This window comes from Gracilinanus agilis, chromosome 2 (genome assembly GCF_016433145.1).
Source record: "Gracilinanus agilis isolate LMUSP501 chromosome 2, AgileGrace, whole genome shotgun sequence".
NCBI lineage: Eukaryota > Metazoa > Chordata > Mammalia > Didelphimorphia > Didelphidae > Gracilinanus > Gracilinanus agilis.
Window position 1 is genome coordinate 473,552,599 of NC_058131.1, and position 14,031 is coordinate 473,566,629.

The window sequence follows — 14,031 nt, forward strand, 5'->3', positions numbered from 1 at the left end:
CTCTCTCTCTCCCTCTCTCCCTCTCTCTCTCCCTCTCTCTCTCCCTCTCTCCCTCTCTCCCTCTCTCCCTCTCTCCCTCTCTCCCTCTCTCCTTCTCTCCTTCTTCCTCACCCTTTCCCCACACACACACACACTCTCCCCCTACTTCCCTTCTTTCTCTCCCTTTCCTGTCCGGGATTGTTATTAAAAACCTTGAATGTTAGTTATTATTATTGTACATATATAATAAATTAAACAATAAACATTTCTGAAACCAACTCATAATATTCTACAACTCTTAAGAGTTATTACCTACCTCTGTTAAGGGCACAACCAGGAATACTCTTAGTTTCCTTTGTTGAAAGTCTTGGGGTTCTCCTTGACTCTTTGATCTCTTTTGTCTCTGAGGTCCAATCAGTGACCAAGTCCTGTTGATTATAGTTCAACTCAAACTGCCTTATTTAGGGCCTCATTTATTCTTGATGACTACAATAGCCTTCTAGCTAGTCTCTCTGCTTGCAGTTTGTCCTTTCTGATCTATACATTCCAGAGTGTGACTGCCCTGCTCAAAAATTGTCAGTGGCTACAAATGCCTAGCAGATGGAATCTGCATGTGTTAGCCTGACATTCAAGTTCTTTCACTATCTGGCTCCAATGTACCTTTCTGGCCTCATTATCCACTATTCTCTTTTTCGAAAACCACGTTCCAACAAACTAAACTCTATCATCGTTGACTGCCTTGGGCTCATTGTGTTCCCTTCATTAAATTGTTTTTGCTCCTTCCATCTCTGTCTATAGTTGGTTCAGTTTGCATGCAATATCTATAATAAAGATTTTCCCTGACTTTCATTCTCTCTTTATCCAAGCATGCTGAAATCTGTCGCTTCTGTTCTCCCAGAGAATTTCGAAGTTAAGTCTTTTGACATTGAATTATAATTGTCTGTCTGTCTTACCATAGAAAGAATACCAGATTTAGGATCCGTTTCATTTCCTAGTTATGTAGTCTTGAGTAACTTGCATCATCTCTCTGATTGTCAGTTTTCTCATCTATAAAATAGGGATAATGATTCTTGAATTATGTAATTCACTATACTGTTGAGAGAAATGTGATTTATATAGTGCTTAAAAGGTTAAAGATATCAGATGTCATTGTTACTCTTATATCCCCTACTTAGATGTAAGTTTCTTTAATGCAGGTAATTCTTCTCTCTCTCTCTCTCTCTCTCTCTCTCTCTCTCTCTCTCTCTCTCTCTCTCTCTCTTTCCCTCCCTGTCCTTTTAAGTTTTTGGCCTATCTTTAAAGATGGAGGGATCCAATTAGTTCATCAACTCCATTCTTCCTATATCCTGCTCCTGTTCTCCCACCTCACCCCCAAAACAGATCTGATCAATATTATAGCTGTGTACTATACCTTTCTAATCATTTTCTTGCTATTTGAAGTCTAAGGTAAAAGGAAGATCTATAGTAAAAAATATCCAGAGATCAGGTTATATGATGGCATGTTTTTTAGAAATCTGTCATGGATGCAACTCTTAATATATAACAGTTTAGCATTTACGCTGATTTATTTTTTCGTGTGCATATGTCTTATTCAGTCAACTATTTCATAAACTCCTTTGTAATATGTAACTCTCAATACCTTGAAGATTGTAAGCATACAAGAATGTAGGTGTGTATTTTAAATAAATTGGGAACCATTTTGGAATTTGTCTTACAACCTTTATGTTTATGCCCCTTTCCAGTGAAGAACTATCTCGCCTCGCAGCAAGGAAATTTGCCCGGGTAGTGCAAAAGCTTGGATTTCCTGCCAGATTTCTGGATTTTAAAATCCAAAACATGGTTGGAAGTTGTGATGTGAGGTTTCCAATCAGGCTGGAAAGCTTGGTGCTCACCCATCAACAATTCGCTAGGTATGGTGGCCTTCTTTTGACCTTTGCTACTTCAAAGTTAAAATCATTTGATAATATAATGTATGTCATTTAGAAAACAAGTTAATTTTTTAAATTTAAAGACAGAAGGGGATACTTTTACCTAAGGGGTTATAAAATTATCAAATACCACACTTCCAATCTTTTTTTTTTTTAAATCTGGAGTTTATTTAACAAATCTTTATTGAAAACCTACTGCATGAAAGGCAATTGCTATGACACCATACAGGAGAGGAAGAGGAGTGTCCACTTGTTAGGACTAATAAAGTTAGCAGGGGGCAGAGATTTGAGAAGAAAATAGGGAGGGAGGGAGAAGGGTAGTGGAATGAAGATGAGAAGTCAGATGGTAAAACCATGTGGATAGTCTCATCTAATACCTATTTTAGGGTCTGTATTAAACCAGAACTGCCTCTAGATTGCAAAGGGGTTTTAGTCTGGGTCTATGAACTATGAAATAAATATATATAAAAAAAGATATAAATTTATATCTATTATATATATATATATTATATAAGTATAGTATATATTCATAGCTATTGTGTATATATATACTATATCAATATAGTATATATTTATATCTATTTTTATATATACCAAATCAATATAGTATATATTTATATCTATTTTATATATACACACATAAAGTTCATATATACACATATAGGTATGTGTATGTGTACGTATATACATGTGTGCACATGTATACACACCTGTATGTATACTTATCAATACACATATACATGTGTTTACATATATGTGTATGATATATATAGCCTATACAAATACAATAACTATATTTTAATGTAACTTTTCATTTGGAATCCTATGTATTTAATTTTTTGCACTTGAAAATCACTACTCTAAGACAGAGTCTGTAGACTTCAGCAGACCACCAAAGGAGTCCATGGCATAAAAAAAGATTAGGAATCTCTGCTCTAGAGTAAGTATATTTAGGACTCCTCAGCCTCATCTTTACTACAGGGTTGCATTTAGCCATGGCACATGTCTTGAGCGCAGGGTCTTCTGAGCCTCATGACCTCCAGGCTATTTCACCTTGGAACTGATGGATGCTTATTCTGGAGAGAATCTCCAGGGAAAGGGGAGAGAGGTGGCAGCAACATCTAGAGAACTTGCATGGTTCACTCTTATAATTATACTGCTTAATAATAGTATTTCACATTTATAGCAAAGTGTCTTAAGGTTTACAAAGTATTTTCTTAACCTTTCAAAGTTGTCCCAACTAAGATGGAAGGAAAGGGAAGAAGATACCTCATCTTAGGCATTCTATTGGTTGCCAATCAACCTCATTAGTTAGAAGTAGTTAGGTGATGCATGCAGTGGGTAAAGCCTTAGGCTTTAAATCAGGAAGACCCAAGTTCAAATCCAGCCTCAGACACTTAATAGCTTTGTGACCCTGGTCAAGTCATTTAATCTCTGCTTGCCTCAGTTTCCTCAACTGTAAAATGGAGATTATAACAGCACCTGCCTCTCAGGGTCATTGTGAGAATCACTTAAGATAATATTTATAAAGCTCTTAGCACAGAATTTGGCACATTATAGGAGCTTAATAAATGCTTGTTTCCTTCTTCCCCATGCCCACATTTATTCCTAGTAATGTGAATCCTTTCAGCTTATCCTTGAATGAATTTTTTTAAACCCTTACCTTCCATCTTGGAATACTGTATATTGGCTCCAAGTCAGAAGAGTGGTAAGGGCTAGGCAATGGGGGTCAAGTGACTTGCCCAGGGTCACCCAGCTGGGAAGTGTCTGAGGCTGGATTTGAACCTAGGACCTCCTGTCTCTAGGCCTGGCTCTCAATCCACTGAGCTACCCAGTTCCTCCCCTCCCAACCCCCAATGAATTTAAGATGGGTTTACCACTAGCAATAAAACAGTCTCCAGTGTGGGAATTGATCAGATCAAAACTGAATTCTGGGCTTAAATTCTAAAGTAACCTTGGCACCTAGAGATGGCAAACTTCTAATTTTCAAGGCACTGATGCAGCTTTTGAATGACTCTGCCAGGGAGACTCAGCAGGGTTGAGGACTGATAATGGACAAGATTTAGAAAATGTTACAATATTATTTTGATCACATCAAAAATTATATATAGCATACCCATTATATATATGGAAAATTATAAATGCTATTTATTAATATATGTAAAATGTTAGAAGAAAGGGAGTTTATTCTCCTCTAAGAACCCTTTAAGGAATTATTTTTTTAAATAGATTTCTTCAGTGACACGAGTAACCAAACTTAAACAGAACTCTTTGGCATGTTAATTTGAGAGAGTTCAATTTGGTAGCTGGGTGCACTCAAACTCAATAGTACCCAACTCAGGGGTCAGCATTCCCATAGCTTCGCAAATGGCCTCATGTTGTCTAGCCCCAGGTTTTAATTCCATAAACATTAAGTGTATTCTTCATGCCAGATGCCTGATTCTGAACTGATGCCTTATGATATACTCCACTGTGAGGATTTCATTGGTTTGTACAGCAGAGTAGACTTTCCTGGCAACTCCGGCCCCAGCTATGTCTGGGTGAAGTTCCTTTCTGCTTTCTCTGGCTACCTTGAGAAACAGCCAAAAATAAGTCCATAAAATGGCCCCTATGTCTTCACAAATTTGCATGGCACCCTTGCGCTGGGCCATTCTAATCTTCTCTGTATCATTCCAATTTCAGTATATGTGCTGCCAAAGCAAGCACTGACCCTGATGTTTTGATGACTTCTTTCAGGTAATCATAGACCAGTAGAGCTATGGAAGAGACCTTAGTGATAATCTAATTCAAACCCTGCATTTCACAAATAAGTGAACAGGTCCAGAGCAATGGAACCACCTATGGTCACACGGTAAATAGTGGAGCCAAGACTAATGCTAGGGGACTACCGTTTTTTCTACTACACAGCCCTTCTCAGTTTTGGGGAGAGAAAAGAAAGAGAAGATTCCAGGCAGAACTCAAGAGGGTAAACTATAGAGAATGTAGAGTTTCAGACCAATGGACATTTTTTTTTTCTTTTTTCTCTATGTGTTCCTGAGGACTGTGGCAGCAGAATCACAGAAACACGAGTTCAGTGCTGGAAAACCTTTAACTCCATCCAGTCTAAGAACCTAATTTTACAGATGAAAAACTTGAGAAATAAATTAATTGACTTGCCCAAGTTCACACAGATAGTGAGTGATAGAGGATTTGAACCTAGGATTTCTTGACACACCATCTAGTGGTCTTTCCATCCATCTCCTAGAAGGGAGAAGATATTAAAAGCTCTAGTGAGACCTCCAATTAACCAAGAGTATTTGAACCTCCAATAACAAACCAGTCAAATTAAAGAGCAGATAGTTTGTCCTTATAGCTGTTTGGAAATCATTAAGATGGGGGTAGCAAGGTGGCTCAGTGGATTGAGAGCCATTCCCAGAGACAGGAGGTCATGAGTTTAAATCTGGCCTCAGACACTTCCTAGCTGTGTGACCTTAGGCAAGTCACTTAACCCCACTGTCTAGCCCTTATCGCTCTTCTGCCTTAGACCCAATACAGAGTATTGATTCTATGATGGAAGGTAGGGGTTTAAAAAAATCATTAAGAGTTTGCAGATGGGAGTTAGGGGAAAGAAAAAGATCATTGTAGGATTATAGTATTATGGATTTAAAGCTGAAAGGAACCTGAGAGGGCATACAAAATTTAAAAGTAAAATTTTAGGTGGTACTGCCAAATGAAGCTTGATCAAAAATATTAAACCTCTCTGTGATTCTGGTAATTTGTTTGGAATATGTGATTTTATTTATACATACTTCCCAAAAACAAATCCTCTTCTATATAGAAAAAAAAAATATTCTCTTCTACCTCGTGACCTGGTTTTTCTTAATTTTTCACTTTGGCTCCTTCCCAAAAATGGGAGGGATGGGGGTAGTACTCTCTGGATTTGCTTAGGCTATTTCTGCTATATATTTCTAGGACAGGTATGTATTTTATGTATAATTAATTCTAAGATTACAAAATCTTAACATTCAAAGGGAACTTAGAGGTCATTTGGTCCAATCTTTCATTTCATTAAGAATTCCTTTAGACAATATCCCTGCCAGTCAGTCAATCTGCCTCAATGACTTCTAAAGGCACTCACTACTTCACAAAACAATCTATGCCTTTGATACCTTTAATTTGTTCTTTTACCTTGAGCTGAAATCTATCTTTATATGATGTTCACCCATTGACTTTAGCTCCCTATCTCTTTTAATCTTTCTTGCACATGACAGCCCTTCAAATATCTGAAAAAAGTCAAATATATGCCTTAAGACTTTTCCTTACGGGGCCAAATATCCCCAATTCCTTCAACCATTCCTCCTATGATATAGCTTAGGATTTTCCTTACCATCTTAGTAACCCTCCTTAGAACATCGTCAGTCTCTTAAATTACAGTGAATGGAATTGAATGCAACACTGGACATGTGGTCTGCCCAGTTTATATGACTTCTATCCTTAAGGATATGATACTTGTGCTGATGCATCCTGAGATTTGGCAGCCGAAGTCATGCTGACTCATATTGAGCTTTCAATCAATTAAAATACTTAGAGTTTTTTTCAAGTCTCCATATTGTGGGGATGAGAGAATCCAGGGGCAACCCCAAATAGACAGTTGTCATCCCAAAGAACCAAGCCCTTCGGTAAAGAGCCAGAACACACATGACCTAAACTCCCAAAGATCAGGAGGACTCCTAGGTTTGTCTCCGTTACTTTTAAATTCATATTAAGATTATGTTCTACTTGAACTAAACTAGTTGATAAGTTGATATTCAGATGGCTTTAAGATGGCCCATGTTAAAATCAGTAGCCTAAGGAGACTGATAATTTTTGAAGTGTTGTACTATTAAATAAGACATTCTGCTCTTACATGAAACTGCTATGGGGTAGTGAGTTCCCCTTCCCTGAATGTCTTTGAACAAAGGCTGGATAACTACTTGCCAATTATATTATGGAGAGAATTCTTGTTTGGGTGTAAGATGCACAAGTTGAACTAGATGGCCTCTGAGATCCCTTCTAATCCTAAAATTCTGTGTTTTAAATAATAATTTGAATATAATCTCTTCCAAAATAATATTATGTAAATGGTATTCTTAAAAATGTTTTAATATGACATTTTACATACTGAGTTTTAAATATGAAATGAAAATAGCTGTCAAGGACTTATAATCTCTTCCTCTGATATCATAACAGTTATGAACCTGAACTATTTCCTGGCCTTATTTATAGAATGGTTAAGCCAAGGATTGTATTGCTTATCTTTGTATCCGGAAAAGTGGTATTAACAGGTAAGTTCTGGAAATATCTACTGTCTTCTACCCAAATGCAAATATTTATTTGTCCTTCCAGCTATTTGTAAAAAAAAAAAAAAAAAAAAAAAAAAAGCCAAAAACATTGGGATGGGGTAGCTCTCCATAGATGGAGAGGAAGGTCTAAAGTTGGAAGGGCCTGTGTTCAAATCTTACCTCAGACAAGTCCTAGTCATGTGACCCTGGGCAAGTCACTTAACCCCAATTGCCTAGCCTTCACCACTCTTCTGCCTTGGAACCAATACTTAGTTTCAATTCCAAGACAGAAGGTAAGGGTTAAAAAATATATATATTTGGTGATTTCAGTACTTTTATAGTAAAACTTCATATTAACCTTATGATTTTAGAATTTGTGACTAAGGTATAACCTGAAGTTGACTTTTGATTATCTTTTAATCCTAGTATTAATTGCTGAATTTATATATCATATATGTTACATATGTAATATATATACATATATATATAATATACAGACACACACATAGAGTATTACTATCCATTTTAAAAATGAATAAACAATTGCTCAGAGAACTGACTTACTACTGGTGGACATCTACCCAGTAAATACCAAAAGGGAGATTATAACCTTGATATCTCTTGGACAGCTAGGTGGCACAGTGGATAGAGTGCCAGAGCCTGAAGACAGGAAGACTCATCTTCCTAAGTTCAAATCTGGCCCCCAAAACATACTAGCTCTGTGACCCTGGGCAAGTCACTTGACTCTGTTTGCCTTCATTTCCTTATCTGTATGAGGAATGAACTAGAGAAGGAAAAGGCAAACAGCTCTAATATTTCTGCCAAGAAAACCCAACTGGGGTCACAAAGAATTAGACTTGACTAAAAAACAAAACATACCCACTATCTCCCCAAATAGCCAATTCTATTTTGGGGTAGTTCTTAATCATTAGAAAGTTTTTTTTTCCATAGTCCAAGCCTAAATCTGCCCCTCTCATTCTGATATTTGAGTCCAGTCAGAGTAAATCTATTAAATGTGATCAAATTCCAAATAATTGAATTCTCCCCCTGCCTCACAACTCATCTTTTTTCCAGACTAACCACCCCCAATTCCTTCCACCAAAAAGTTCTTAACTTTTTTTGTGTCCTGAGACCTCTTTGGCATATTGGTGAAATTTATAGATCCCTTCTTGGTATAATATTTATATATATGAACCTTAAACAAATTTTTTGATAACTGCATTTTGATATAATTATTTTCCTTTATAATCTAATTATGTAATTAGATAATATATAAATATATAATCTATATTATATTAATTCTGTAATTTGTATAATTTATTTGTTTTTATATAATTTATTTTTATATAATTTATATTATTGATAATTCGATTATAAAGGAAAACAATTATATCAAAATGCAGTTATCAAAAAAATTTGTTTAAGGTTCATGGAGCATAGTTTAAAAATCTCTGCTTATAGGGATCACCATATGGCATAATCAAGAAGCCTCCTTGTCAGTGTCCTTCCTAAAATTGAAATGAACACAGTATTCAAGATCTGACCAAGACAGGGTATAGTCGAACTCTCACCTGAATGCTATCCTTTTTTTAAAAGACCTTCTAACATAGAATTTGTGTTTTTGGTCACCTTATCATACTGATAAGCCATGTTGAGCTTATAGTTCCCTAAAATCTTTGGATTTTTTTTTTCCAGAAAACCTTTCCAGTGACAGTTCTCTCATCTTGAACTTACCCCAAGTTAAATGTAATATGTTTCAGGTACAGAATTCCTGCCACTAGATTATAGCTCTGCTTCTTCATTGGAGAAAGCCTTTACTAAGACTATTTCCACAGCCCTGTCTTTGAAAACTGCAGATACAGTTAAGTCATCTGACCCAGGGATAACAGTTTTCTCCCTTTTTCATTGTTATGACCATCTACTGTTGTTTCTCAATACTACTGAGTTGTTTCTCTACTACTACTAAACAGAGAAGATCTGGCTTGTGGAAACTCCATCTTTCCCAAGACCACCACATAACTCACTATAGAAAGCAGTGACTTGGTCAGCTATTTCAGTTGTATCTGACTCTTCATGACCCCATTTGGGGCTTTCCTGGCAGAGATGTTTGAATGGTTTGCCATTTCCTTCTCTAGCTCATTTTATAAATGAGGAAACTGAGGCAAACAGGGTTAAGTGACTTGTTCAGGGTCACACAGCTAATGTCTGAAACCAGATTTGGATTCATGAAGATGAGTCTTTCTGACTTCATACTCAGCTCTGCATCCACTGTACCTCCTGGTCGTCACTAAGACAACACAAATAAGATGCATGGGATTTTTTTTTTATTTAATGTTTTTCAGTTAGCAAAAATCTATTTTCTTTCTTTCCCACCTCCTCACTTCCCTTTGAAAAAAGAAATCAAACTCTTATAAGAAATATGCATAGTGAAAGAAAACAGATTCTATCATTGGTTCTTGTATCCTAAACTGCAATACAACGAATAACATTCCAGAGTTCTTTTGCATTAATGCCTAATAAAAATAACAGTAATAATAATAGCTAATATGTAGCACTAACTATGTGCCTCAGCACTTTATAATTACTATTTCCTTTGATCTTCATAACAACCTTAAGAGGTTGGTGTTTTGTTATCAGATTTAACAAGTGAGGAAACTGAGGCAAATGGGAGTTAAATGACTTACCCAGAGTCACACTACTAGTGTCTGAGGCCAAATTTGAATTCAAGTCTTCCTGACTCCAATCTTAGTGCTTTAGCCACTGAGTTGCCCTACACTTAACATATCCTGTAAAGGATGTAGACTACCAATTATGTCTACAAAAGGTTAACATATGGGACTGTCCATATGGGATTTGTGCCATGCTTTGACATCTTTTACCTAGAGGAAGCATGGCAGCTCCATAATTTCATGTAAATTTAATTTAGAAAAATGAGTTGAGATGATCTCCCAAAAGTCCTTCTTGGCAATTTTCTTTAATCACAAGTCTGTTTTTGTTCTCTAAAAAGAAGCAGTAATTATACTGTGAAGCTTCATTCTGCTATTAGAATTGTCCATTGGAAGAGGTTATAGTAAAATATTTCACATTTAGCCTTATTTCTCTCCAAAATTATATAGGAAACTCTAGGGTATGGTGAGTTATTTTGGGGAAAGATAGGCCCCCTGAGAGCAGTTCTTGTGAAAAATTATCACAGAATAGTGCCCACAAATTTAGGTGTGCTGGTAAATGACTGTCCAGGAAAAAAAAAGTTTAATCTGCATTAACATTTTCTCCATGCTTTCTTAAGTTTAAATAATCAACAAAATAATAAAATCAAGTCAGAATGTGGCAGTTGCCAGTTTCCAAGGTGTATATGTTCATACTGAAATTAACAGCCAGAGTGGGGGGCAGCTAGGTGACTCAATGGATGGAGAGTCAGAACTAGAGACAGGGAGTCCTGAGTTCAAATCTGACCTCTGACACTTCCTAGCTATATGACACTGGGCAAGTCACTTAACCCCAATTGCCTAGCTCTTATTAATCTTCTACCTTAGAAACAATTGTTTCTAAGACAGAGGGCAAGGCTTTTTTACAAAAAGAAAGAAATTACAACCAGGTCCCAAAGCTAGCTCCATCATACCCTTGGGGGTAAAAAAAGTTAGGAATTGAAAATTAGTACTTGAAATATAAGCTTTATTCAGTGATATGAGCTCTCTAACACATTAACACACCAATAGGATTAGGTCAACCTCAATCTCTAATTCATAATAACAATTTGATATGTGAAGTAAATATGTCATTTTAGAAAGAAGGGTTTTTTTAGTCTACTATTTTTATTGGTTACTCTTTGGCCTTTCAATTTTTGTCTGTAGTAAAATTAATAGAAAAATTGAGACTTAGAAAAGTATAATAGATGCTGAATAAATATTGCTGGAATATGTTACCCAAAATTCTACCCTTACTTAGGAATTACATTTGTGTCATAAATCCCAGGGGGCCTTAAAAAGGGATGCCAGTTTTTTACAGACTGAAGTTCAATCCTGGAAGATAATGTGAACCCAAAATGGGGTGAAAGGTAGGGAGTCAGGTTTTCTCTTGCCCTACCTTAAAATATGTCTAAGAAAATCTCAAAAATAAAGCTTAGGTATGACTCCTTTTGATAGTCTTCTCAAAATATGGGTAACAGATCCTTTCTAGAAAAGGCACTCAGTGTACAAAACAAGGTAAGTATCAGATATCAGATATAGGACAACTTTTCATATTCCCTACCATAGAAACTCTATAAGGTACAAAAGAATCATAGATATTTACATTAACAAATGTGTAAAATAATTCAAATGTCCCTATTATGGTCATTATTCTCTTACTGGATGATAAAGACAACTTTCTGGGGCTACTGAACAGAATGCTGAACACATTCACTTTAAACACTCTCTAACACTAACTCTAATACTAAACTCTCTAAAAAAATCACAAGAGCCAAATCTCCTGGCCCAGCAAGGATATAGCCTCCTTTAATCCTTCAACCAAAGGACAGCCCTACCATTGGTAATCTCTTCCAAGAAGCTTAAACATAAATCTGCTAGGCAGCCAGCACCTGAGTCATGTAAGGATTAAATTTTAATGGTTTGTCTAAAATATATGAAGATTATAAATAATAGTGGTAGTTGCCGATTCAAATTATTATTGATCAAAGTCAAAATGACTTTAATAGCTTTTATTTACAAAGAGGTGGAAGGAATGAAAGCAGAGAAATACAAAAGGGTAGGGAAGACATTAGCCTATCTAACTAAATATTGCTCTGGTGCTCGACTTAGCCAGGACTTGTTGACCTTCAATAGGAATTAAACTCTCTCCAGAAGACAGGAAGGGAAAGCCAGCTATCCACTCACCCAAGTTCTCTCCAAGAGGCAGAACAAGACAATGACTCAAGCTGAAGTTGATTCTTGAGGCCAACTTTCTTCCTTGAGCCAACCTTCTTCTTGAAGCTGACTTCCTTCTTGGAATCAACTTCCTTCTCTAGCCCCAGAAATTCAGGATCTTTTATAGTGGGTTCCTGTCTCTTCCCCTTTTCACAGGGGCCAAATCACAGCTTCCAAATTGTCTAGCACTGCCCAAGGGGCAGTGTATGTGGGAACCAGTTCTCACCTTCTGGAGGGGCAAGTGCTCATCAAAAGGGTTCACAGATTCCTGACTGATTGAGTTTCCAGAGTGTGAATTCTCTAGGTGGTTTTCAGCTCCTCCACCTAGTTCAAGCTTTTGTTGATTTAATCAAAAGGTATACAAAGGAGGGTTAATCCTGTCTTCACAATCTAGTGAAGTACTAAGTAGAGGTACTTAAGTTATTGTTAACCAAAGTGTTAGCTCCAACTAGGCAAAGAGAATAAAGAATTCCCTTTCACAAATGTAAATTAAAAGAGAATAAAGAATTCCCTTTTACAATGAGGTTCTCTTGAACTCCTGGAGATGAACAAACACCAAGACTGGAAGCATCCATTTCTTAGAATCATTTGTTGCTAACTTGGGCTCATAAAAGTAAATAGAAACCAGAAGAAGAAAGCCAAGGGCTCAAGATCCAGTCTCTGACCTACCTGGACCAATACATGTGACTGTGCTGTAAGCTCCCATTGCTGCTGGGAGAAGAGGGAAGAAAGATCCCCTTTCTGGAAGCACCAAAGATACACAGTTCTATGAAAAAAGGGAGGTCCAAAGGAGAGGAAGAGAGTGGTTTCCATAGCTCTCATAGTCCACAGGAGGAAGTTCTCAAGAATCTATCCCATTGACAGTCATCAGTCATCTTCGTGATACATTCCAAACAGAAGAGTTTCTCAAGCAAAGGGACGGACTTATCTAGAATATCAATTTGGCATCTTTGTGAAAAGGGAAGATCCTGGAGGCAGAGAAAACAATTGGGAGAATATTGTAATAGACCAGGCAAGGGAGTGGTGATAAGGGACTGAACTAGGGCATTGGCTGTGTGAGTGGTCAGAAGGAGATGGAGGCAAAAGATTTTATGGACATAAATTTGACAAAACTTGTCAACTGACTGACTATGAAAGGTTGATGACAGTGAGGAATCACAGAGGACTCCAAAGATATAAACATGCGTACTAAAAAAAAAAAGTTGTTGCCTTTGATAAAATTTTGGAAGCAGTATATGACTTGAGGTAATAATTATGAATTCTATTTGGACACGTTAAATTTAAGATAGCTCTGGGATTCTCTGGTAGTTAAAATTCAAACTGGAGTTCTCTGACCACAATATCTAGTCCCCGCTCTTCCAGTCTTAATTTCTTCTCCATGACACGTTTTTTCTCATCTGTGAAATACTGTCTGAACTAGACTATATCAATGTTCCCTCCTAGCTCTAAAATTCTATATTAATGATATCAACTTGTGATTTTCTTCTTCTAGTGGTTGGTAATTGTGGCCCTCTAGGAGGCGCCAAAACATAGGATTATCTGGTATCCTTATTTGTGACTATAAGTGAATATCCTTATTTAAATCTGCTTTAGTTTTAATATAAAGAAACTTTTTAAATAGAAGGTAGGGTGGAAGAGAGGTTTTTATTTCTAATGAGAAGCAAAAACAAATATAAATTGATGTGTTACCAAACTCCCAGAAGAGAGTACCAAAATAGAATCCCTCTGAAAAATTAAAAAGATATGAAATCTTTTTATTTACCATATATCTTACTATTCGTATAGGGTATCCCTGAGGTGAATGCATGCCCTTGTGTCCAGAAGCCTGAATAGGGTAGAAGAAATCTATGTCAAGTTTTTCTTTATTTCTCTGATGTAAGAGAAGTAAAAAATATGTGTAATGGGCAGCTAAAGGGCTCAATG

At 36.6% G+C, this 14,031-nt stretch overlaps 1 protein-coding gene and 1 non-coding gene across 2 annotated transcripts in view; one reads left to right on the forward strand and one right to left on the reverse strand.

Annotated features, from left to right (window-relative positions):
- TBPL2 (TATA-box binding protein like 2) overlaps nt 1-14,031 on the forward strand; it is a 66,945-nt gene that overhangs the window by 29,844 nt on the left and 23,070 nt on the right. Inside the window, exons 5-6 of the mRNA XM_044662050.1 lie at nt 1,722-1,889; nt 7,116-7,210. Coding sequence (XP_044517985.1) covers nt 1,722-1,889; nt 7,116-7,210 — 263 coding nt within the window. The remainder of the gene's footprint in view (nt 1-1,721; nt 1,890-7,115; nt 7,211-14,031) is intronic.
- Nucleotides 4,504-4,613, reverse strand: LOC123238377. Its single transcript, XR_006505569.1, has one exon. It is a non-coding gene; the product is annotated as a U6 spliceosomal RNA (small nuclear RNA).